Source organism: Drepanopeziza brunnea (genome assembly GCF_022702325.1).
Source record: "Drepanopeziza brunnea f. sp. 'multigermtubi' strain 214-2 chromosome Unknown ctg1, whole genome shotgun sequence".
NCBI classification, from domain to species: domain Eukaryota; kingdom Fungi; phylum Ascomycota; class Leotiomycetes; order Helotiales; family Drepanopezizaceae; genus Drepanopeziza; species Drepanopeziza brunnea.
In genome coordinates, this window is record NW_027094064.1 from 3,393,941 (window position 1) to 3,419,067 (window position 25,127).

The 25,127-nt window shown below is 51.8% G+C and overlaps 7 protein-coding genes across 8 annotated transcripts; 5 read left to right on the top strand and 2 right to left on the bottom strand.

Moving 5' to 3' along the window:
• Positions 1–327: 327 nt before the first annotated feature.
• On the bottom strand, positions 328–1,910 carry L3040_000522 (uncharacterized protein; the record flags this gene model as incomplete). The annotated part of the gene is made up of 2 exons (XM_007290020.2): positions 328–1,630; positions 1,681–1,910. 2 exons carry the CDS (start codon positions 1,908–1,910, stop codon positions 328–330), a joined length of 1,533 nt encoding a protein of 510 aa, XP_007290082.2.
• A 1,661-nt stretch (positions 1,911–3,571) lies between these two features.
• On the top strand, positions 3,572–4,803 carry L3040_000523 (uncharacterized protein; the record flags this gene model as incomplete). Its single annotated transcript, XM_066155194.1, has 3 exons — positions 3,572–3,630; positions 3,691–4,030; positions 4,138–4,803. The coding sequence occupies 3 exons, from the start codon at positions 3,572–3,574 to the stop codon at positions 4,801–4,803; spliced, it is 1,065 nt and encodes a 354-aa protein (XP_066013238.1).
• Positions 4,804–4,894: 91 nt separating this feature from the next.
• Positions 4,895–7,916, top strand: L3040_000524 (uncharacterized protein; the record flags this gene model as incomplete). The annotated part of the gene is made up of 2 exons (XM_007290019.2): positions 4,895–6,757; positions 6,807–7,916. The coding sequence occupies 2 exons, from the start codon at positions 4,895–4,897 to the stop codon at positions 7,914–7,916; spliced, it is 2,973 nt and encodes a 990-aa protein (XP_007290081.2).
• A 1,164-nt stretch (positions 7,917–9,080) lies between these two features.
• On the top strand, positions 9,081–11,483 carry L3040_000525 (uncharacterized protein; the record flags this gene model as incomplete). Its single annotated transcript, XM_066155195.1, has 3 exons — positions 9,081–9,260; positions 9,439–11,287; positions 11,413–11,483. 3 exons carry the CDS (start codon positions 9,081–9,083, stop codon positions 11,481–11,483), a joined length of 2,100 nt encoding a protein of 699 aa, XP_066013239.1.
• Positions 11,484–12,515: 1,032 nt separating this feature from the next.
• L3040_000526 (uncharacterized protein) lies at positions 12,516–14,615 on the bottom strand (the record flags this gene model as incomplete). Its single annotated transcript, XM_066155196.1, has 6 exons — positions 12,516–12,716; positions 12,946–13,108; positions 13,240–13,481; positions 13,572–13,817; positions 14,415–14,439; positions 14,533–14,615. 6 exons carry the CDS (start codon positions 14,613–14,615, stop codon positions 12,516–12,518), a joined length of 960 nt encoding a protein of 319 aa, XP_066013240.1.
• A 492-nt stretch (positions 14,616–15,107) lies between these two features.
• Positions 15,108–16,266, top strand: L3040_000527 (uncharacterized protein; the record flags this gene model as incomplete). The annotated part of the gene is made up of 3 exons (XM_066155197.1): positions 15,108–15,110; positions 15,309–15,346; positions 15,411–16,266. The coding sequence occupies 3 exons, from the start codon at positions 15,108–15,110 to the stop codon at positions 16,264–16,266; spliced, it is 897 nt and encodes a 298-aa protein (XP_066013241.1).
• Positions 16,267–17,625: 1,359 nt separating this feature from the next.
• L3040_000528 (uncharacterized protein) lies at positions 17,626–21,391 on the top strand (the record flags this gene model as incomplete). 2 transcript variants are annotated; one of them, XM_066155198.1, is made up of 4 exons in its annotated part: positions 17,626–17,686; positions 17,760–19,839; positions 19,948–20,702; positions 20,754–21,391. In XM_066155198.1, the coding sequence occupies 4 exons, from the start codon at positions 17,626–17,628 to the stop codon at positions 21,389–21,391; spliced, it is 3,534 nt and encodes a 1,177-aa protein (XP_066013242.1). The 2 variants fall into 2 exon arrangements, with proteins under 2 accessions (XP_066013242.1, XP_066013243.1); XM_066155199.1 differs by having other exon boundaries at positions 17,669–17,690.
• Positions 21,392–25,127: the final 3,736 nt, after the last annotated feature.

The following is a 25,127-nucleotide window of genomic DNA, read 5'->3' on the forward strand; positions in this document are numbered from 1 at the left end:
ATACGTAGTAGTCCATGCACCTAGCGCGCCTCATTCACCAAGTCCCGTGCCATCAGGCGAACTGGGCCAATTCGGTCCAGCTAGACCTGTTAGGATATGTATATACAAGGTAGACTATGTATCATAACATGCGTAAATGTCGGATGATTAAGATGAAGATGAAGAAGAAGACAAGTTCGGGGTCCACATGCCCCAAATGTTGCGACGTCAAATCCCACGATAGCGCTTCTGCAAACGAACTGGGAGTTTATTTGTTCATTCGATCCCATCCCAGCCGCAATGGCAAGCTACTCTCATCCTAGTTCCAGGCCATGATAATAACACGCATCAACCCCCTTCAGAAACAGGCCTCCGAGGCTGCCACCTCCTCTTTACCATCCTCACCCATCTCCGTCGCCTCCACTCACCTCTCCGCCCTCTTCTCTTGCCCTCAGCATCACTCCCCTCCTCCCAACTAGGCAACGCTTTCTTCTTCCCATTGCCACTCAAATTCACCGGCGTCCCCAACCCACAGCCCTCCTCCCCAAACGCAGCGGACTTCTCATACTCGTACCGGATATCGTACACCCACCTCTCCCCCTCCGTCTCCACCTCCACGCCGGTGATAATGCGCTCCTCTACCCACTCTCTGGACCACAAATCCAGCGCCCACTTTTTCTCGCTCCACTCCCATCCTGGCGGCGGCTGCACATCCTCAAAGAATCGCGTGCCTTTGGGGCGGTCAGAGCTTAGCCGAGTTTCGCTAAGCGGGTCGTAGGGCGACGAGCTGAAAAGCCAGTTTTCCCATTCGCCAGCTGAGGATAGTCGTTGGAGCTCGAAAATCTCGACTTCGCGCGTCTCAGGCGCGGAGTCGAGGATTATGTCTCGGGCGATCCAAGATTCGAGGTAAGACTTTGCTTCTTTTTCACGCGGTGCCACGTGCTGTTTGTGCGTTGTGACGAGCTGGCGCTGGATGGTGGGGTGGCCGGAGCAGGTGACTGTCCAACCTATGGCTAGGAAAAGGAAGCGCCAGGGAAGGAGGTGGGAGGCGATGAAGAGGGTTAGTGCTACGAAGAAGGCGAAGAGGAAGAGTGTCGAGGAGAGGGGCTCGTTGGAGAAGTTTGTGGGTGGTGTAAGGATTGCGATGAGTTTGTCGTGGGCGCGAGAGAAGTCTTCCATACTATTTTGGAGGTCGCGCATGTTGCGAAAGAAGTCTTTGGAAAGCTCTTTTACTGGCTTCACGGTCGGTGCCGGGGCGAGAGGAGGCCCGGAAGCGCTGTAACCGAAAGATGCGGTGTGCGACGAGGTGGTTATGGCAGGTGGTGGTGCAGGATGACGGGCGATGAAGGCAGGGATGAGGAGGGCAAGGAGGATCACAGCGAAGGGGAGGACAGTGAGGAGGTAGGGGTCTAGACATATGAAGGTGTAGATCGCTAGGAAGGAAAGGGTATGGGTAGGTGTGTTCCAGGATAGCAGGCGAATAACTTTCGCTTGAAAGACAAATACCACTCCGATGCGGGCATTGAAGCGACGGAAGTTTGCAGACATTGCAGGGAGGGAGAATGACGGTCTGGTCGAGAAGCCTTGGGTAGAGGAGGCTTCGGCGCGGGAAGAAGAGAGGTCCTCGGATGGGATTACTTGCTGGAGTAGTCTGACAGTACGTTAGCCTTGGCAAATGTAATGGGAAATTCTGAAGTGTACTTCTCAAGCAGCCGGTCCTGCATACTTGATCCTTTCTCGGATGTTTTCTGCTGGACCTTCTTCATATTCTCCTTCACATCCTTCCCATGTCTGTGGATTTGATCCCTCTTGCTTTCCACGTCGTCGGTCCTATCATCGACCTCCTCGGACAAATCATTCAGTGCATCAAATCTTATGACCGGAATGGGACTATCTCTGTTGGCGAAAGCATCGTGTGTGAATTCGTCCATGGTTTTGGATACTTCGCAGACTGTTTCGAGGACAGGAGGGGCAATAGAGCTTGAACGCTGATCAAGGCGCCTGCCTGGCTTGAGCACAGCAGTGCCAGATCTTCGAATATGTCTCGTACGGCGTCTGTCCTGGGGATTCTCGCCCCCGCTGATTGAACCGAAGTGATACCAGGCAGTTGATATCGAGAGGCGTTGTCTGCAGAGTTGTATAGTGCAAGCAATAGAGAGGATGTATGTAAATATTCACTGCATCATTCTCCTGGCTGGTTGCAGTTGGGAGGTTTGCAAAAGCTTCTTGGGACTGCGTAGAAGTAAAGCATAAATGTAGATGAATACTTACCGTAGTCGTGTCGTGGATGTACGGACGTAGGTAATAGGACAGGAATGGATGCAAATGCATACCGGTATGATGGATGGGAATGAGGCTGAAGCCCACCACCTCGGCTTCTATGAAGCCGGGGTATTGCCGAAGTCACCGTCTTCGTAGTGTCTGTGCCCATGAACGCGGTTTTGTGTGTTTACTTGTTCATCTCCCACGACACAACGCACGGTTGGCGGTTTTCTTGTTGCATTTGATATCATTTGGATGCGAGGGTTTCCGGATTCGCTTCTCTTCCCCCACAGATCTAGGTCGTTGGAGCTGCGGGTACCAGGGGTCACTGCGTTCTGACCTCGTCTACAGAAAGGGGGAGAGGATGGATGGGCTTCTTTATATACATACCACTTACGGGACTCGGGGCAGGGAGGGACGAGCAGGCGGCGTAGCAACCTACTTATCTATATGTATGTGTACTCCGTGCATATACAATGGATGGATCTACTGTGGTCTATTATCCAAGAGAACAAGAGAAATGTGATTTCAATGTACGGAGGAGGTGATGGTAGTCCTGGGACCCTTGTTTACTTCATTTACAACCTGTAGCTCATACTGATTTTATTATATGATAATTTCTCATTATATTAGCTACTTATTGTATTCTCTATCTTACTCACTTGCGACCCCTGCCTGTCGCAGTGTTTAGTTTGGATGGCCGACTGCAGGAACGGATATTCCACCTTACAGCCACTACCTACCTACCTTTCCAATCCTATCCTCCTTGTTAATCGCATCGCATTCCATTCCCCATTCGTATCACATTAAATTCACCCCATACCCAAGGAGAGTCTGGTTGGCTGCGCTGGTAAGTTCGTACTTATATTTATATTGACATTGACCTTGACATGTACTTTCTTTGAGTTTTATCTCCGATGCTTGCCTGAGCAACGCCGCAACTGCTTTGACCGACATCACACCTCCCCGTCCTGACCTCAGCACAGTGCAAACCAGACCAGACCAGGTTCGCCAGCATACCCGGGCTTTCTTCTATCCTGTCTGGCCTTGATCGATTCCACTGGAAGAGAACCTGCGCACCTTTTCCGACCGATTATTTTGGAAATGAGATAGCCCCGCCACCGCCTCGGCCCTTGGACGGACTGAGCTTCACTCACTACAAGCACACGAACGGGAGAGCCTGAATTGAGCACGATCCAGCTTGTCGTCTTCTCCTTGTTTATTCTCTCCTGCGACTTCGACCCCGACCTGCGACTTCGACCCCGACATCGCTCTCTCCTTATTCCTCTCCCTCGCGCTCTCCAGCCGTGCGACCAGCCAGGAACTTCCAATGCTGCGAGATAAGAAACCGCCCTCAGGTCCAAGGCCAGACTATAGACCATTCAAGGCGTAGGCTAATTCCTATCTGCTGATTCTATCGACCAGCCTTACTGACTGATCTGGGGACAGGCAGGAGAACTACGATCTGAAGGCGGTGCGAGAGCCGACCCTGAAATCCTCCTCGCGCAACAACCTGTCACGCATTTCTTTTGGCGGACACGCGGACGAAAATCTGGGTGGTTCATACGAATTCCTACCCTCCCCCAGCTTTGATGACCTCCACTCAAGCATAACTTCCTCGTCAAATGAGTTCGACTTTGAAAGACTTAGTGAAATAGGGAGCAGCGTAGTAGGAGCAAAGCGCCCAACCGAAAAGATGAATACCAGCACATCGACCCCAGAAGTGCGGAGCAATGGCACAACCCGTGGGCCAGTATCTGGACCAAGACCAGCAAGGACAGGATCAATAGTGAGGCGGCAGAGCACATCTACGCGGCAAAGTAGCGCTTCCTCGACCTCAACCGCGTCCGCAGTACCAGGATCTATGGATCCCCCAAGCGCCCCTCTCTTCACCAGGAACCGACGGCAAAGCCAATATCCTCCCATATCTGGGAGTGCTACGTTGAACGCGGCCAAAGCCCCCCGAAAATCGATAGGACCAGGAGTGGTAGAATCGGATCATACGCGTGCAACACAGAGGAGGCGACCAAGTCTGGCTTTGAGCGTATCTTCACAAGGACAATCGGAAGCTGCAGGGGCTTCTACGCGGGTACATATCGGAGGTGCGCCGACATACACGGATGGGGCTCGGGGACTGACGGCGTCGAGGGCTGCAAAGACGAAATCCCTCCAGCCGCCTTCAAGGCAAACTCAGACACAGTGGGCGGCAAAGAGGGTGACTCCGGACCACATGAGATCATCCTCCTACGCTGGGAGATCCCCAGGACGTCCCAATGGAAGAGTCACCACAACTCCCTCCTCGACAGCGAAGAGAATGTCAGTTATTCCCGGTATGCCCACCTCTTCCTCCCACGCTACAGGCCTGGGAGCTCGAACTGTCAGCCCTACGGACGCTCGGAGAGCAAGGCGATTATCTGTTTTACAAGGCCCCCCGCCAATGCCAAACACACCACCTACTCCTCAGCCCGAAACTTCAACTATACGAACTTCTTCGAGATCACCCTCCATGTTACCGAGAAAAGTGTCGACACCTTCGTCCTCAAGGACTACTCCAGATCTTAATCGCAAGTCTTACAGTTCTGGTCTATCAAATGCTTCGAATCAGAGCCACAATGGAACTTGTCGTACTTCGACGGGATCGCTACAACCTCGAATGTCGCTTCCTGCTTCGTCTTCTAGATTACCCACGCCAAAGCCAAGAAATACTCATAGCTCAGCTGGGAACCATGAGGAGGAGGAGGTACCACCTGTCCCAGCTATCCCAAAGGCGTACGAGTCGCCAAAGGATTCGCCCGTGGAGCCGCCATTCTTCGTTAAGCCGATGTCAAGCATGCCATTGGATGCGAACAGTATCAATAGTACGTTGACAAACAGTCAATCTGGGAAAGGGCATATTCGAGATCCACCAAAGAACGATCGAGAGCCAAGAAATCGCCATCATGGCCCTACTTCAACTCCAGACGATCAGCAGATCGCCGCACCCGTTAAGAAGAATTTGCAGCCTCTCCGATTGCCGCCTTTGAATCTACTACCTTTGAGTACTCCCACGGCTGCGAAGATTGCGGCATTAGAAAAAGATCCCGTACACTCTGATGGACAAACAACGCCGCCACCACGCCGGAGCAATGCCAAAACTCCTAGTAGTCCCATGACTGCGTCGAAGGCCTCGTTCTTCTCGCGGAAACGTAACGAATCGAAGGCTGAAAATCATCTAGCACATATGAGAAGCAGCAGCTCTATTCACTTCCTGCGATCGGAATCCTCGTCTCAACACGGTGCGAGCAGCTCTGAATCTTCCAAGCCTATCCCCATGAATAGCCGACAAAAAAGGCAAACCGTGTCGCCGTTCATCTCATCCTCTCTACCAAAGAACAGTGAAGAGCATTCCTTCATGCCAAGATCAAAGACCAGTGGCGATCTTTCAACGCAAGAAACAGTCGCCTCTGAACCCTCACGGCCAGCAAGATTGACCGGACCTCGTGCTCAGAAATTACTCAAACCAATCAAGACTGAGACTCCAACGCGCATTTCCAGCCCTGAAGACATTAGCACTCCATCTTCAGGTACATCTCTACGCCGGAAGCTTAGCCTGGGTTGGAAGAGGACCACATCAAAAAATAATATCGGTACGTCCCATGCAGCTAATGAAAGATGCTCGGAATACCCTCCACAGCCACCCAGACACGATATGCCGCCACCTCGTCTCCCTGCTTCCGCCACTGTCAATTCTCTAAACAATGCAAACGTCCCCAGCCCGAGTCCCTCTGTCAAGTCAACAACCTACCTGGACTCGAAACGGCGCAAGAGCTCCATTTCAAGCATGACTGTGTTTGGTGGCCATGATAGAACCAGAAGCGACTCATGGGGTCTCAACGGAAACCCCCAGAAAGAAAAGCCAACCCCTCCAGCGGATAGACAGCTTTCTTCAGCCCGTTCGACTTCTACTATGCACAAGATGTTGAGCTCCAAGAATTCAAGCAGTACCACTAGCACTACGAAAATTGCAGACCGCTGGACAATGGATCTTGATAAAGATGACTTGACTGCCGAGGCCGAGGTCAAAAAGCTCGGTCTGAGGCGCAAGGACACCGAACATGCTGCGGCAATCCTTGATGCTTTGTATCAACGCGCCAACCCGCAGGATGGTGTCTCGCCTCAACAAGCTTTGCAAAGGTGCGACCTCAATATCTTCGAGCGCGGTGAAATAATCGACTACAAGGATATCTACTTTACCGGAACACCAACAGCTGCGAAGCATGTTGGGGAGCTCGGAGCTGATAGTGCCAACTTTGGGTACGATGACGAGAGAGGAGACTACAATATCGTCACCGGTGATCACCTTTCATATAGATATGAGATTGTTGATGTTCTGGGGAAGGGGAGTTTTGGTCAAGTTGTTCGGTGCGTTGACCACAAGCTGGGAGGACTGGTAGCCGTAAAGATCATTCGCAACAAGAAGAGGTTCCATCAGCAAGCTTTAGTCGAAGTCAACATCTTGCAAAAGCTGCGCGAATGGGTAAGCGAGCCTAGCTCTCACACGCCAGAGCATAGCTAACAGTTCACAGGACCCCAAGAACCGGCATAGCATGGTCAGCTTCACCCAGAGCTTCTACTTCCGCGGCCATCTTTGCATCTCTACCGAGCTCCTTGACATGAATCTCTACGAGTTCATCAAGGCGAACAGTTTCAAAGGCTTCAGTCTTAAGCTCGTGCGACGTTTCACGAAGCAGATGCTGACCAGTCTGGTGTTGCTCAAGCAGCACAAGGTTATCCATTGTGACTTGAAGCCAGAAAACATTCTTCTTACGCATCCGCTGCACTCTGAGATTAAGGTCATCGATTTTGGATCCAGTTGCTTCGAAAACGAAAAAGTGTACACATACATCCAATCACGTTTCTACAGATCCCCGGAAGTCATTCTTGGCATGACCTATGGGATGCCCATTGATATGTGGAGTTTAGGTTGCATTTTGGCCGAGTTGTTCACTGGTGTTCCCATATTTCCTGGTGAAAACGAACAGGAGCAGTTGGCCTGCATCATGGAAGTCTTCGGCCCTCCAGGGAAGCACCTTGTCGACAAGAGTACCCGGAAGAAGCTTTTCTTCGACTCGATGGGCAAGCCGCGTCTTACAGTCTCCTCCAAGGGACGTAGACGCAGACCGTCTTCAAAGTCGTTGGAACAAGTCCTCAAGTGCAACGACGAGGTATTCCTCGACTTCCTCACTCGTTGCCTTCGCTGGGATCCCGACACCCGTATGAAACCCGAAGAAGCCATCCGACATGAATTTCTTTCAGGTCAAAAATCGGCCGCTCCACTCCCCCGCATGGCTGGGCGAAATGAATCCCCTATCAAACGAAGCAGCGCCATAGTGCCCGCGTCATCTGGCAGCAACCGTCCTCTTCCCGAACCACCAGCAACGAGCTTCAAGAATGGCACCGCAGTTAGACCGCGCGAGCCCTCCGGCTCTAGCCCCACCAAATCCACCGCAACCGCACGCCGACAATCGACCGCCAGCGGACTAGCTACAGCCGGAAGCAAACGTACAAGCACAGGGGTCGTCTTGACCACTGGCAACAGTGGCTTACCCCGGGTAACGAGAAGCACGAGCGGGAGGATCGACCATGTGGCTGGAATGGCATCCGTCGGGGCTTCCATTGCGATGGGTAAACGATGAGGGATGGCGCTACGAGCTTGCTCTGGTACACAAAGTAGGCATTCGACGGGATCATATAGATGCTTGAGCAAGCGTGCATGTTCAGCTCGCCATACCCTTTCCCTTACTATTTCATTTATGTGGCGGCTGTGGCAGTCCTCTGCTTCGACCGGGTCGCACGAAGAAGCGGGGTGGGTGTCTTTCACTATTCTGGGAGGGAGGTGATGATTCCATGGTTGGTATTTTCTAGGGGGCGTTGGAGCGTACAAACAAGCATAGAGGAGAGACGATTGATTCATTGACCGGCTTGCAATGCGGGCCTGGCAGAAAAATGCGTGAATGACTGCGATTGACGAATGTATAATAAACTGTTGCATTGCAACGAAAGGGGGGAGGTGAAAGGGGTTGGGAGAGAAGAATCTGGATGTTGCGTAAATAGATGCGCAGGTAGGTAGGTAGCATTGTGTGAGGGGAGAAGCCACACGGAGTCACGGACAAGTGAATTGAAGGATTTCTCCCATGGCAATCTTCTGGCTAAGGAGGAGAATGAACAAACAACTTTCCACGTCCGAGTAACGGGCACAGCCATATAAATCTTCGCCTCGGCACTCAAGCGCTTCAATGCTGGAAAGGGCGCCACACGTGACCGTATATTTCCGCTCGCTAAATACGGAGTGTATCTATCCACGTACCACGGAGTCTATCTATCCAGGTACCCTTGCTCATTAATCGCCATGGCAACCGGGGAACGCTGGGAGCGACGGAGCCAGCACAATCCACAATATTTTTTTCATTTCATTACAACATTTGAACGCATTTCATCGCATTGCACTCTTCCCTGGACGTGTTGGTTTACCTACGATACGAAATTTCTCTGCCCCCGGATCAACCCCGGATCAACCACCGTACACACGTCGCCCTATGCATGGGATTTGGGATCTTGGATCTGGGTATTGGGTATTTGTTGAACTGAAGAACGCATGAACGGAACGAAGCACGAAGGAAGGGATATTCTGCAGAAGACCTTGCGCCACGACCGGAGACGAGACGACGGACCTCGAACGCAAACACAGCTATCCTCCTCGACAGCAAATACCTCAACTCTTCCCCGCGAAATTTTCTCTAGCGTGCGGAATTGCGACTGAACGTCGCGGATTCTGAGCATTCACGATTGAGGAGGTCAACATGGACTTAGACAACCTGCGCACCGCGTCGCTGTACATCAACAACCAGCTGCTGTCGCGCGGCCTGCTACGCAATGGGCAAACTATCGACTTTGCACGGCCGGAGAGGGGGGATGGCGGTGCTGAGGCGACGATGGGGAGGGTGATGGGCGTGGTTAACGATTTGATCTTGAGGCGGGATGTAAGCATGCTCACACACACTCTGAGATTCCCCTCCTTTCCCTGCTGCTTGCTTTCCTTTTCGCGGGGGAGGGCGCTTTGAGGTTGTATGTACACTCAAAGTAAGGGCGAGGGTAGAAGGAGGAGGAGGAAGGAGGGAGCGAATAGTATAGTATGCTGATGCGAAGAAACTTCAACAGCGCGATGCTACCCAGCGCGAAACCCTATCCTCGACCCTACGCAGCCTACGCGCCGACACGCTGCGACACACTACCGACATGGAAAGATTGCAGACCAAGCACGCCGAGGCGCAGCGGAAGCTGGGTATTGCGGAGAGTGCCGAGCGCGCGTTGAGACAGCAACTTAAGGGAGCTGAACAGGCGAACCGCGTGCTGAAGGAAGAGATGGCGCGGATGAAGGTGCTGGTCCAGCAAACCCGGTCGCAGTGCGCAGTTGAGGTCCGGAAGCGAGAACGCACGCTCGAGGGGCTGAAGAAGCATGCTGGGGATGGGAGGCAAAGGGGGGGCGGAAAGGGTGTGGGGAGTAGGGAAATCACGGTTGTGGCGGGGGTGGGAGGGGACGTCCAAGGAGGGATGGGAAGTGTGGGTGTTGGGGAGGAAGGGTACGATTTGAGGAGCGAGACGAATGAGTTCCTGACTGAGCTCGCAAGGGGCCTGAGCGAGGAGAACGAGAACTTGGCTGCGTTGGCGAGGAGGACGCTTGAGACTCTGAGGACGCTGAGCGGGTATTCTGGGGAGAGAGATGCGGAGGCGGGTCGTGGCATGGTGGTGCAGATGGAGAGCGGGTATGATAATCTTGCGCAGGAGACAGAGGGCGTGTTAGATCACGTCCGCACGCTCCTGACGAATCCATCCTTCGTTCCGCTGGAGGAGGTCGAGGTCAGAGAGGAGGAGATCATTCGCTTGCGGCAGGGCTGGGAGAGAATGGAAAGTCGCTGGAAAGATGCCGTGTCCATGATGGAGGGCTGGCGCCAACGCATGGCGCGGAATGGGCAGACTGTCAATCTGGAGGAACTCAAAATGGGGCTTATGCTTAGTCCGCTGAAGGTCAAGGATGAGGACTATGAGCAGGGGTTCCAGCTGAGTATGGTCATGGAGGAGGAGGATGGCGAGGGTGATACCCAGGCGGATATCGATGCTATGGATGATTCTGGGATTCCTGGTCACGAGGAATGTGACTTTGACGAAGATGACGAGGTGTCCGAGTCGAGTCTCTTTGAGGACGAGCCGATTGAAGAGGATGAGCAGCTGGATGGGGGAGACGAAGAAGCGAACTACACGATTCATACTGTGTCCTCAATATCTCCAGGACCGGCACCACAGTTATCACCCCTGAGAGAAACCAGTGGCAATATCCGGGCTGTGGCCCCAAGCCCACCACAGTATAGAACGGAGAAGGAAGATGACGGATTCTCGACAATCATCGAAGAAAACACCTACGACCTCCTGCAATTAGCTTCTCCCAAGAAGCCTACCTCTGTAAAGTTAACGCCACAGCAGAATACGCGCCGTCCTACCACGCCTAATCCTACCGCGAGCAATCTATCAACACCACCAGATGAAATCTCCCTGCTTGAAACTTCATTTCCGCCGCCCACTCTCCCCCCGGCCAACTCGCGCTCAGCCTCTGCCTCCCCAACAAAGTCCTCGCGTCCAGCCCCCAAACTGTCCGCTCAAGCCACACCACGACTCCGACACGGCCTCGGAGGCAGTGGGGAAATACCGCCTAGCTCTCGTCTCCCTAGACCGCGCGAGCAGCAGCCCATGCAGAGCCCGCTGACGATGGCGAGTATCGCCGCCAAGCTGGCTGCTAGCGAGCGCGAAGCCGACGCTGCGAGGGTAAGGGCCAAGATCAAGGCTGCGAGGGCAGGGAGAGCCGGTGTTGGTGCTGGTGTTGCGAGCGTGCCGCCTCATTCCACTTCTCGAGAAAACAGCAGTAGTAGGGAGAAGGAGGACAAGAGACTTATGCCGCCTCCTCCGACGCCCAAGCAGGATGTTATGCTGGATGAGAGTGGAGCGGCAGGGAACGGTACGGGGAGAAGAAGAAGAGAGGAGAGGGAAGGAGAGGGAGAGGGAGAGGGAGAGGGAGCGGAAAACGCGAATTCGAATGCAAATGCGAATGCGAAATTCAGTGATGCCCGGAGTACTCGGAAGCGGAAGGCGCGGGATGTGGGCAAGGGACGCGCCAGCAGGAGGAGGAGTACGTTGAGTCCGTGGGAACTTGAGAGTTTGATCTTGGGCGGAGCGGGCGCGGGGGTGAGTCCTGGGAAGTGAGATGGGAGATGTCAGATGAGGGCATGAGATCGGATTGGATCGGATGGGTGAGGGTTGTGTATTGAAGATAGAAGAATGGGAGGGGGGAAAGGATTGGGGGCGGGAGGTCTTTTCTTTTTTTCTTGCGGGTTAGGTTTTTGGGGCTCTGGTCTTTGGGCTTTGGGGCTTGGGGGGGTTCGGGGATCTGGGTGGTTTTGATCATGATGGGTTTAGACGTCTATTGTACTACCTACTGTGCGCTAAATCAGGTAAAGGTCAGGTAGGTTTTCTTGGGTACCTACCTACCTACCTTGACTGGATTATGCATGATGGCATGGCATGGGGATGATGGGATTTCGGATACGTACTCGTTTACCTACTTAATACATAATACCATCGTCATGGATGGGTGAGTGGATCGTGGGTGTGGGTGTGTCTTTTGAAATTTGTGATGATCTTTTTGGGGGTAGGGGGGTATGGTGTTGTTTTCTGGGATTGTATGGTTTTTTTACGGCTGGGGTAGTTGGGTAGTTGGGTAGTTAGAGGGAGGTCTAGTAAGTGAGCAAGTGATGTATATTGGACTGGACTGGACTGGATTTGTCTGGAGATATGAGCTTAGAAATTCTATATATTCAATGCATCAATTCCATATCCTGACCTTGCTTCGGATTCGAATTGAGCTGTTTGTGTATACTATGTGTATTATAAGAGAGAGAGAGAGAGAGAGAGAGAGAGAGAGAGAGAGAGAGACCCCCCATTGTAATCATCCAGATCCTGGATTAAGTCTTGGTTTTAAGATATTTTGATTTCTTACATGTATTCGTATTTGTACTATCTATTAATTTCCACCCTCTCTCTCCATTTTCAAACTTTGTTTTCGCACCTGCACTTCCACTTCCACGTCGAATCTCAATCTTAATCTCAATCTCCAATTCCAAATGTTCCAAAATTCCAGCTAGAATCCAACGATCAGATCAGAAGCACATAAATCAAATCAAATATAATCACAACTTCGCCGCCGCCGCCGCCGCCTTCTTCCGATTCCCAGCCTTCTGATCAGATTGGAGCATGTGAGGGGTGATCAACGGGATCCGGGGATGGCTCCCTGCTAGCTCCATTCCGGTGATGGATTCCAGCTCGGCGACGGCCTCGTAGGCGCGCCCGAGGGGGACCTTGATGGTGTGGAAGCCGAAGGCGTGGGCTGCCTGTCGGGAGGTGAGAGTGTTAGCATTGGACTTTGTTTGTGTTATATGTAATAATTTTTCCGAGATGTATTCGCGGTGGAATATGAGTTTGCATTCAATTTTCCATTCTGTTGTGTATGGATTGTGGCTCTCGGATAGAATGGCCAAGAGAGGGAGCGAAAGAGGGAGAAGAGGGATGGATCCACAGAGGGTGTTGCCTGCCTGCCTGGCTTGGTTCCATTTTACTCACCTTGAGGTTCTCGCCGATGTCGTCCAGGAAGAGGACATCCTCGGCTATGATGCCGGAAGAGAGGTTGAGGGCCTGGCCGCGGGCAGTGGAGGCGTTGGATCGGGCCCACGCGTTGAGGGTCTGCAGCGTATGGGCGTAGATTGCCGGGTCGGGTTTTCTCATTCTGTGATTTGGTTCATTTTTCGCGTCAGTGTTTTTTTTCGATTTGAGTCCTAAGTTACGAAGACCCTTCTCTCTCTCTCTTTCTTTCCGGTATTTTCTGCTTGCGATTTCTGTTTTGACGATAGGACTTACCCGACATGCGCACTAGATACGAAGACGTCGAAGAGGGCCCGGATGTCGCTCTCTGGGGGCGGGTTGGCATAGGGGTGGCCCGGGGGAAATATTACAGTGTTGGAGAGGGCGGCGAGAATATAGGTTTCGGATGCGTTCTTTTTAAGGGTGTGAAGGGCGGGGGCCATCCAGGGATCGAAGGCGCGACTGTGGGACATCATTTCCCAGAAGAGAAATGAGGCGTCGACTTTGGGAACAGGCGGCTGTCAGAGGTTACGTATCAGCGGATTTGCATGCCATTAAATATCCTGGCTTCCACAACCCCAATTCGGACGATGAGGGGGTGCGCTTACGACTTCTGCAGTGAGACTGGGGTTTGCTTTCCGGGCCTTGTTTTTATAGAAGGAGGACCAGACAGAAGGGTTGTGTAGGTCTGAGCTGAAACCTTCGAAGAAGGTGTTGTCGAGGGGGAGCTCGCCGCGCTCCAGGCGGTGCCAGTACCCGTGGGGCGAGGCGGCAGAGATGCTGGTGTTTATCCAGCCGGGGGGGATGGAGTGGGAAAGCTCATAGTCAAGAATTGCTTGCATAGGAGAGAGAACCTGGGTGGGTGTTAGAGGAAAGGGTATTTGAGATGAGTGATAGTATGTAAATGAGGAGTAGACGTATGTGAGAAGAAGTGCGTAGACTACAGGGCTGAACAGAGCATAGTGGGGAGAGGTTCTGTCTCTGGCTTCGGCAGGTGAGTATCAAGGACTGGCATTATATAGATAAGCAGCTGTAAAGCAGAAACACAACATAAGAGATATAGAGAGAGCACGCCTACATAAGAAACGGGCGATGCGTTAACTGAGTCAAGGTATTTCTGTCCTGACAAATAGACACGGAGGAGAACACTCAAAGTAGTGAAACCCGAGACTTAAGCCTCCAATAACTAAGTCTCGACTTGAATGTCAAAGACAGACTTGATTTGACGCAACAGCTGCAGGTGACTGGATATCGGCTTCTCAGTCCAATAAACGAGGAATAGATGTAAACATTGCGAGAAGTGGAGGGGCAATGGAGCCTTGACAGCAATACCTCAACTTGAAGTTTGAATACAATTGAATAATTCCAGACAAAAAGCAAAACTAAATTAAACGAATAGGTGCCAGATTCAAAGAGTACGTTACTGAAAGACAAGGCAAATTTTTTCTTACGCAAACTCCCCCAATATCAAAGAGTCTATATATATATATATATATATATGCATTCGTCAGCCGAGGCCATGTGTATCGAGATGTGGGGAAAATTGGACCAGTAGATAGATATACTAACAGGACTTTTGGCTTCTTTGATTTTGTCATGATTGCTTCTATACTGTCCAGTACAAAATCTGTAGGGTAGTCTTCTTGAGACATGGGCAATTGGGGATATGAGAGGGAGAGTTGGTGAATAGATCTCCCAGCTGTAAGTCGGGTCATAGGTGAGGTCGGTCGCTACCAGCCGAGGCTTCTTGAACTTCGGCAGAATTACATATCATGAAAAAATACTGCTATGTTTGACCGCCAACATGGTCACGTGCTGTCCCACACATCGAGCATGAAAATCAACAAGCTGGCATGTGCATGAAAAGTCGCTTTCTGTCTATGAAAGGGAGAAATACATTGCAATATGATGACTTCGATCCAACTCAATTTAATTGGAAAAAGTTGATGGTATTTGAAAGCACAGACCCGTGACCCATGCTCGTCGACGACCCTTCTCTGCCCCAAAATTTCCGAGGCTGGCGTGAACTTTTGGCGCTAAGCGAAAAGCCCACAAACGAATTCTACAAATCCTCCCACCCGCGAGACTTTCAATCTCCCTCCAACACCACGACAACATAGCAGCAGTGCGGCCAATCCCTCAAGATGGTAAGTCACCGATGATCTGATCCGGATGGCTGATCATGCATACCATGCTTTGCAAAGGACAGCGTGCGCAACAAGTTTTTTTGAGTAGCAGAAATGCGAAAGGAAAACCGAGAGTCATTGCAGAATGTTCGGATATTGATCTGAAATGCAAACTGCGGATTCGAGGACAGGATAATGGGCTAATTACCATCTTTACAGCCTTTCACAAAGCTGCAGAAGAACTCGGCGTACTACAGGTATGACTTGACTCCTGCTCTGCGAATGCCCTCACCTTTTCAACAATCTGCTAACTTGCTGCAGTCGCTACCAGACCAAGTACAAGCGCCGCCGCGTCGGAAAGACCGATTACTATGCGCGGAAGCGCCTCATCACTCAAGCCAAGAACAAGTACAATGCGCCCAAGTACCGCCTCGTCGTCCGCTTCACCAACCGGGACATCGTCATGCAGATCGTCACCTCCGAGATCACCGGGGACAAGGTCTTCTGCGCCGCCTACTCCCACGAGCTCCGCGCATACGGTATCGAGCACGGTCTCACCAACTGGGCTGCCGCATACTGCACTGGTCTCCTGATCGCTCGCCGCGTTCTCAAGAAGCTCGGCATGGACGAGGACTTCACCGGTGTCGAGGAGGCTGATGGAGAGTACAAGCTCACCGAGGCTGCAGAGGACGAGGACGCCCGCCGTCCATTCAAGGCCTTCCTTGATGTTGGTCTTGCCCGCACATCTACCGGTGCCCGCGTGTTCGGTGCCATGAAGGGTGCTTCTGACGGAGGCATTCTCGTCCCACACTCCGAGAACCGCTTCCCTGGTTACGACATGGAGACCAAGGAGCTCGACGTTGAGACTCTCCGCAAGTACATCCTCGGTGGCCACGTTGCCGAGTACATGGAGACCCTTGCCGACGACGATGAGGAGCGCTACAAGTCCCAATTCCAGGGCTACATCGATGACGAGATTGAGGCTGATGGATTGGAGGAGCTGTACCAGGAGGCTCACAAGGCCATCCGCGCGGACCCTTTCAAGAAGGTTGACGCTGCCGGCGAGAAGAAGACCAAGGAGGAGTGGAAGAAGGAGGGTCTCAAGTTCAAGGGGCGCAAGCTTTCCAAGGAGGAGAAGGTCGAGAGAGTCAAGGCCAAGATCGCCGAGCTCAAGTAATAAGCTCGCCTCGCGCTGGTTCTCACCTGCTACTCTGGCTCCTCGCTATCGCGTTTCGGAATCAGCTCCTACAAGCATGCGCGTGTCCATGCGGAGTTGAAGTCTGGCAGGAAAGAATACCTGAAAATGCAATGAATTACGCCCGAGTGATCTTTATAATCTCTTCCTGCTATTGTGACCATTGCTCTCTAATCGTGAGATTACTAAACCCAAGAAGAGAACCGAATCAAGTACTTCACCATCAGCCCAACGGCAGATCAACTTGACTTGATTCAATGTCTCCCTGTACATATTTTCTAAGCCAGCCTCGCCACGATAGCGCACTTCCTCGACCCCCACCCCACCCCCACCCACGATGTGAACGGCAACGATCAATCAAGGCTTTCCGCGTATCGTGACCAACCAAGCAATTTTCCATGTGCAGATTTGAAAGGGTACTGCGCAAATCACTAAACATGGCGCAAGAGAAGGTTTCAGGACTGCTCTGGTGACCGTCCGGGCCGCGGGAGATCTAGGTAAGTCAGAAGTCATAGGCGGAATCATAAGCGAGCGCGGAGGAGGCGGATATGTCGCGGTTGTTTTGTTGTTATTGCTCTTGTAATTGGTTACTTGTGGGCTGATTTTCTCCGGGCCTTCGCAATACTCCATCTCTCCGTATGTAATCAGTCAATCATGATGGAGCTTGCCGCTGTTTGGCCCGTTTGCTTGGTTTCGTTACCGAGAGGGGGAGGCGAGGAACGGCATTTACCTGCTTACCCCACGCGCCATCGGTACTTTGATCGGCAAGGCGGGGAGAAAGACAAGGTTGCTACGTCAAGTCAGTACGGAGGTACTTTTCGCCTTTGCTTTGGATGTTATGTCAGTCAGGTAACATAGGTAGGTAACTCTGTGAAATACATGAAATGTGTGAAATATTCTATACCCTTTGCTTGCCACAGTGTCTCTCTCAATATATACTATATACTACAACTATAATATTATACCGGTAGACGTATCTTTTACACTTCCTTCGTCACTCATCCTTCGGTCCTCAAACAGGCTAGCTCCCCGTCGCCCTGTCCCCTCAAATCACGCTCGGTCGGGCCTTTCCCTCCATCGAATACGATTGAACTCGCACCGAACTCGAGCCAACCTGCCACTCAAATTTCCGTGCTGACTGTCTACAGCGGCTCAAAAATATTGGCATCACCAAGAGCAGGTTCAGCATTCAAAGAAGCATCAGTCAAGTATGCATTGATAGTCGCAGCGAGCTGCTTATTCCCAGCGGAGTCGCCCCGAAGAAAACAAACGCCAGGTCCCCCGGGTTTCCATCATTTCGGGGACGGAAAGCAGGACAACAGCCAGATCACAATCGCAGCTATGGAGAGTGTTCACGGCGTCGACGTGAGCTGGATGAGCAAGCATGGAGGCAGCTCCAAAGGCATGTACGCCATTTCTGGCTCTGGCTCTGGCTCCAATGCAACGAGGATAGCTAACATATCCCACTCCTCCAGATGCCCGCGCTGCCGTCGCCTCTTCCTCCGAAAAGCCAAAAACAGTACATCATGGCCATCCTGCAGACTCCCAGCCGACGGCCCCGAAGCCCATACCAGCCAGACCAAACTACGCTCGCAGCACTTCGAGCGACAAGGCAACAACGCTGAACGGCATCCTCTCAAGATCCGTGTCCCCCTCGACCCCCTCGCGGCGGAACTCCTGGCTCTCCAGCATCTCGTCCAAGTTCTCCTCGTCTGTCAGCCTACATCCACATGCTTCTCCCTCTACGCCGTCCTCACAGGCAAGTCCGAATATCCAGGATGAGCCAACGATACCTACAGGTCCTCAGTCCCCGAAAAATGCTGTACTGCCACATGCTGTGAAGCCTGCGGGCGATGTACCGTACACGCCGGCGCCTCCGAAATCTACAGGGCCGAATTTCCTGCAGAGCGCTCTGAGGCGACTGTCGAGCTCTGCGGGGCAATTACAAACACCTAGCAAAGGACTGAATAACGGGATCTGTGAGAGAAAGGTTCTGAACGTGGATAAGAGTCGGGAGAGATGCCACATTTTGGAGCTGGATCAGTCGAAACTGCGTAGGGTAGCTTTCTGCGTAGATGTTGAGATTGCGAGTGGACCGAAGTACTTGGATGAGGAAGAAGGTGTGAAGGATGAGGAGGGTGAAGAGAAGAGCGTTGTTGAGAAAGGGGAGGCCGAAGCGCTGAAGAATCCTGAGGAGGTTACGAGTGATAAGGAAGCTTGTGGGTTTGTGACTCCTGCTGGGGAGGGAACGGGAGAGGTGCATCCTACGGAGAGTACAGGGCTGGATACTACGACTACGAATGTGAAGGACGATGCTCCGGCGGCTGATAACACGAAGAAGAGGGAAAAGAAGAAACGGAGTGAGGAGGAGAGGAAAGCCAGGAAAGAGAGGAAACGGAAATTGGCAGAGGCTAATGGGACCGTACCGGTCGAACTGGTTAGGAATCCTAGCGATAGCTCTGGGAGAGCAGTCCCTACAGGAAATGGAAAATCAAAGACTCAGGCCTCGCCCACGACCGACCCAGCACGGATATACCGACGATGCTGTCAACTGAGGGAAACGCCTATATTGAAGAGGATAACGGAGCAGTTGATGGATCCTGGCGGGCAACCTGGGGTACCCGGTGTGGTGGCCAAATTAGATCTCACCGGATACTGGCTCCAACTTCCCGATCTTGTCACCCTTGGGGATTACTTCGCCGTTGTTCCCGTCAAAGAGCTGATCATGGAGAATTGCGGACTGACTGATGAGGGTGTCCGGGTTCTCCTAGCTGGTCTCTTAGCGGCAAAATGTCCGGATTGGGAAAGAAGAGCGCATAAGAAGGGGAAATGGGGTGAGGTACCTCAGGGTGGATTCGTGGAGAGAATCGTGTTTAAGAACAATGCGAAGATTGGTAGAGATGGCTGGAGGTACATATCGACCTTTATCGCTATGTGTCGGACGTTGAAGTCGATGGACTTATCCAAGGTCCCTTTCCCTAAGCAAGTTTCGCCACCCAGCACGCCGAGTGTACATGCGCATGGCGTCAATTCCCATATTAATCGAACTGCAAGCTCAACAGGGACGACGAGCTCGGTAGCCACCAATCCTGATATTTCCTGCCTTCTTGGCAAGGCGATTGGCGAACGCCTTGCTGGCCGAGAATTCGAGCTACTGAACTTGGCTGAATGCGGGATAAGCACGGAACAGCTGGGGACTGTCATCGACGGGACCATCAAGTCTGGGCTGCGGCGTCTCGGCCTCGCCGGGAACAACATCACTTCCGAGGGGATGCAGCATGTTGCTCGGTTCATCCGAGACGGCAAGTGTGAAGGTTTAGATCTGGGTGGTAATGATCTGAAAGATCAGCTGGGTGTGATAGCAACAGCGCTAGGCGAGCATGAGACCGGATCCGAGCTTTACGCGTTGAGTCTTGCGGACTGCAGGCTTACCCCGGACTCGCTTTGGAGCTTGTTCCCAGCATTGGCGAAGCTCACGAATTTCCGGTTCATTGATCTATCGCAGAACCATGGGTTATTTGATTCGGAGGCGACTGCACTTTCGCTTCTCCGAAGGTACGTGACGTCTCTCATGCAACAGTCTCTTGTCCGTCCTCAGCCCATTCTTTCATGGCTATTCCAATAACCCCTCTGTGTCTCTTCGACATGCTGATCATGTCTTAGATACTTACCCAGGATCCCATCACTGAAGCGAATACACCTCGCCGATGTATCCATGACCTCTGAACAAGCCATCGCGCTGGCAGAGATCCTACCAGAGAGCCCGAACCTAGCGCATGTCAACATTATGGAGAACCCAGGTCTGGCAGCTCTAGCCAGTGCCAAGGGCGAAGCCAACCAAGAAGAGGCGTGCGCCCTATACGCCTCCCTCATGGCCGCCGTCCGTGTCTCGAAAACAATCATCTGTATCGATATTGAGGTTCCATCCCCTGAGTCGTGTGAGGTCGTCAAGGCCCTAGCCAAGCAAGTTGTTGCTTACTGCTTGTGGAATATGGAGCATGGGCCGGTGGCTGAGATTGATGAGACTGCCGTGGCGATAACAGAACCTCATTGCGGCGAAAAGGAGGTTTCTGTGCCGGACGTCCTAGTACATCTCGTAGGTGACATCGAAGGCGAGCATGACCATGACGAAGACGAGCCAGCGCCTGATGATGATTATGTTATTGGTGGCACCGGCGTAGTCAAGGCATTGGGTATCTGCCTACGGAACAAAGGAAATGAATCGAGACGACCATCATCTGATAGTCTGTTCGATTCAAAGGAAGGTGATAGCCGTCCGGTAGCGCCGAGTACAGCTGTGGGAGCAGGAAAGGCCAAGGACATGTCCAAGAATCTTCTTGGAAGCGCTCGTAAGATTAGAGCAAGGTTACAGCCTGCACTTGTCAAGGAGTCGCGGTCTGCCAATAGTATCAACTACAGTAAGCCAACTCATTCATATCCCACACCTAACCAAACTAACAGTCCCCCAGTGCGTCTCCAGTTTCTGGACCAAACCCTAGACGGCATGATCAAACGGTTCGAAGACGAATATCCCGAAACCCGCCTACAAGATTCGACGACAGTTGCATTCTCCCCCGCATTGGACCCATCAAGTCCATCTCTGAGCATCGAGGCCCCTACGAGCGGCGGCGACACTGCTGACGGCGACCCCTCCTTCCCAGAAACCACGCAGATTTCCGATGACGAATACCACCCCATCCGACCCGTTCTCTCGCGACACAATTCGGACGTCTCGCTCGCGAACCGCGCCCTTGCGCAGGAAGAAGGCCGCATGCATCGCTTCGGCCAACAGTTCCGCCGCGAAATCCTCAAGCCCGAGACGGGAGACCCGGACCACGGCACGGTGGACCTAGAGGAAAAGCCTCGGCATCTGCAGTGGCTACGGGCGATGGTGGACGGCTTCGGCGGCGAGGAGATTAAGAACCACATCCTGAGTCGAGGCGACGAGGCCGTGCTGGAGGAGCTGAACAACGAGGCGTCTGTGCTGAGGCGGCAGTTGCAGGAGCAGGACCCTGAGGGATGGATGAAATTCGTGGAGAGTCAGGAGAAGGCGGTTCGGAACCAGCGGTTGGCCGGGGTGGAGAAGAACGTCAGCGCTATTGATTAGGAGGGGGCGGGGGGGGCTTCGTGATGGGAGGGAGGGATAGGAGGAATTTTTGTCTTTCGTACGTCTCATTAGCGGGCCTACTACTACTCCTCTCTTCTTTAAGATTCACATTTCGATGATATGTTTGTTTTTTCCCCCGGGAGTCGGAGAACGAATATGTACATTATGCCATTCGTTGGGGGAAGGGAGCAGGCCTGCAAAGGGAGAGGGGGAAGGGACGGACTCGAGTGACGAGTCATGGAAAGACAGGGAATTTGTATACAGAAGCAAGGCATTTTTGTTTGTCCAGCTACTACATCCAGTTACTGTTGGGGAGATGGGGGGAGGGGGGAGAGGGGAGGGGGGCGGACGACTCGACTCTTTGCAGCTGGTGCGGGTACGAGGTACGAACGGGTAGGGCGTCAATTGTTGTTGGACGATAGGATTGGTATTGGGATTGTGATCTTGACGCGAGGTTGGTTTTTTTTTTTTTCCTCTTTTTCCTTTTATTCCTTTTATTCCTTTTATTCCTTTTATTTTTTTTTTTTTTTTTTTTTTTTTTTTTTTTTTTTCTCTCTCTCTCTCTCTCTTTCCCCCCCCCCCTTTTTTTTCCTTTTTTTTTCTTCTTCTTTTTGTTTCTTCTTTTTTTTTTCCCTTTTTTTTTACTTCTTTTTTTCTTTTTTTCCTTTTTTTTCTTTTTCTTTTCTTTTTTTTCTTGTTTTGTTTTTTCTTCTTCTTTTTTTTACCTTGCATACTTTTTTGTTTTCTTTTTTGTTTTTCTTGTATACTTTTTGCGTAGCTCCGTAATACATCAATCATGTCATGTGAGCACCCCTTTCACGCATGCATGCGTGCATATATCCATTCTCGCCTCCGAAATGGATATAAATTCGTATATTCAGATATACATTCGTATGTTCGTATATACGCATGCATCAAACCGTACTGGCGGGATGCATGTCACGTTGTATAGCAATCGTGATGGCGACGCGCGCATCTTACGGATAATGTAATGTAATGTAATGTAATGGTAATCGCGGATGGATGGATGGATCTGGGTCTAGATCTGGCCTCGCCTCGACTCGACCCTAGCGAGCTGAAAAACCCCCTGCTGGTGCAGCACTTTAAAGCCTTTAAACCACTGAGAAAGCTTCCGTACTTAGTAGCACAGGCGAGCTCTCTCTCCAATTTCAGCTGAAAAGTAAAAGCCGCCCCGATCGTCGAATTCTCGACTTTCGACTCGACTCTTATCTCGATGAATTGATGCAGGTGATCGATGGATGTGCTTTGCTTTGCCTCCCTTCGCGCGGAAGATACCAGACAGACAGACAGGGCTGATTGATTGATTGATTGACTGCTTCTCTCACTTGTTTACATTTCCATTCCGGTTCTATATAAGCGAGTCAAGATCCCCCTCGATTTAAACTCCTCGCAGCTCTCGAAGGCCCTGATTTCGACTCACCTCATCATTTCTCGCTCACCACCACAACCCAAGTACTCTCCTCGGCCTAATTAATACACCCCCCTCGGTATCCTCGCCATGCCCGTGCTTGCCGAAAGCTACCCCCACGCGGCGATAGGTGCTGCGTATCTCTTGCTGGCCTTCGCAGTGCTAAGTCTCGGGTCGCTTATCTGGAGAAGATATACAACTATTGCCCCCGGCGCCACATCCTCTCGCACCCCTACTACTCAAACCTCCGTATTCTCTGAAGAGAAAGAGTCGGGGATCTCTCAGATTGGAGACCAAGAGAGGGTGTTACCGTCTCCTTCTTCCTCTTCTTCTTCTTCTTCTTCGTATGGTTATCCGCAAAGCTCACGACCGCCATCCTCCCTGCCTTCTCTTCCTGTGATTGCTACACAGGACCTCGGTGTTCGAAATCAAGTTCCGGACTACGAGTCGCCGACCTGGCCCCCGGTCGTTTCCGCCACGGAGTCTTTTGAAGCTGCTGCTCGCGGGATGGTGGACTGGCCTAAGAGGAGAAGCTATACGGAGACCACGCTTGAGGATGTGGAGGTTCAAGGAGAGGTCGTGGTGATGGCTGGGGGTTGGAGACGCCATACGAACGTCTTTGGAGGGGGGGTTTGCGTGGCGTGCAAGGAGTCGGATCGGAGGATGAGATAACTGCGTGATTGACTATATCACGGAAAGAGAAAGGGAGAGAATGAAAGATGAAGGGGAGGGGCTTGGGGTGAGGTAAGGGTGAAAGCTAAGCCAAGCCATACGTTGTGGATATGTGTTTTGATATGTGCTGGCATTGATGATACTGAGGTGGTGAGTGAATAAATGGTGTTTCGGCAGGTTCGTGAAAGGTTATCAGCCACGCCTAGCGCGGAGGAGGAGAAGTGGAATACATAACGAGCAGAGTTACATACAGCGGAGTGGAGTTAGGGGCTGGACGGGTAGAATTGAGTGCATTTGCATTGTGGAAACGCAGGCGGTGCTCCAGAGATTTCTTACTTCGATACTGATAATGGTGATTTGGGTCTGGAGGGAACTGGGGCATCAATCTGTTTGGTATGATCCAACTAGCTGTATAACTAAGAGAAGAGATGGAGATGGAGATATATCTACGAGGATAAGAAGTGGGCTCTTCGTGGGATCTCATGAGTCTGTGGAAGAGATGTGCTGAAGCGGCAACTCTGCAAGTGACATGTAGATTGGAAAGTGAGAGAATAAGGAGAAACAGAAATAGATTGAAGCTATACGTGTTTCCAACTAGACCTGATTGCTGGAGAGAAAAAACTCAACATCCAACGTCACGTTTTGTGATCGGATAAGCGAGCACGGGAGCGATCAATCCAACCACAACGACATGAAACCACCGGCTCCAACCTCAACTTCAAGCACTCTTGCAGAACTGTTTCTACTCCACGCCTTCTATGCATGCCGTACACTCTGTGCAAAGCAATACACGGCGCAGAACAGACATCAAACGTCCCGAATAGCCTCAGCATAGCCCATCAGCGCTCTTTCTCAGGCGCTCTACGCGTTAACCGATCTCCTGGAGCTGGCAGTGAAGCCCGCTGTCATGGTATCGGGCGACTCGATCAGATGACATCCGGTTCGCCTCCACGTCCACATCATCTGGTCGAAACTTGCCAACTCGTCAAGCTGCCTACTCTAGGGGTAGTGCCGTCGTCCCCATTATCAAGCCAAAACTGAATTGACACATATCAATGCCAAAGGTCAAGGTGGCGAATTGCCCCTTTCGGCTTCTACTTTGATCTGGTACTCATGACATCCTGGCTGAAAAAGACGTTGTGGTTTGATATGCTGCTTTTCCATCGTGTCTTATGCGTCTATGCGTCTTGTATGGAGGGAGAGCCGTTGTTTCGAGTCCGAGCTTTGGAATATGAAATGCAGAATGTTTGAGGATTTCTCCCACGTTTGGACCTCTTTATGGCAACTGACACAGCCATCTCTACTCTTTCTACGCGTACCGGTAGTAGTTCCAGCTGTCAATATTCAGCCAATACGCAAAAGCGTAGAGCCTCAGCTTCAGCATCCGGGACCTTGGAGTCAGCTACAACGGATATCCCCTGATCCGCAATTATTTCCCTTAACCCTTTAGTCATGAATCACCAAAACGTGGCACTCGGCTAAAAACCAAAAATGAAGGTTCCTATTGGGTGGTCTGGGCATTTACAGACAGTCCCTGTACATCTCTCACAACTCTTCCTTGGACCTCCACTGATCATGCCCATCAGTCATGTCACTCGAACATCCAATCGTAGAGCTCGGGCTCTTTTGTTACAT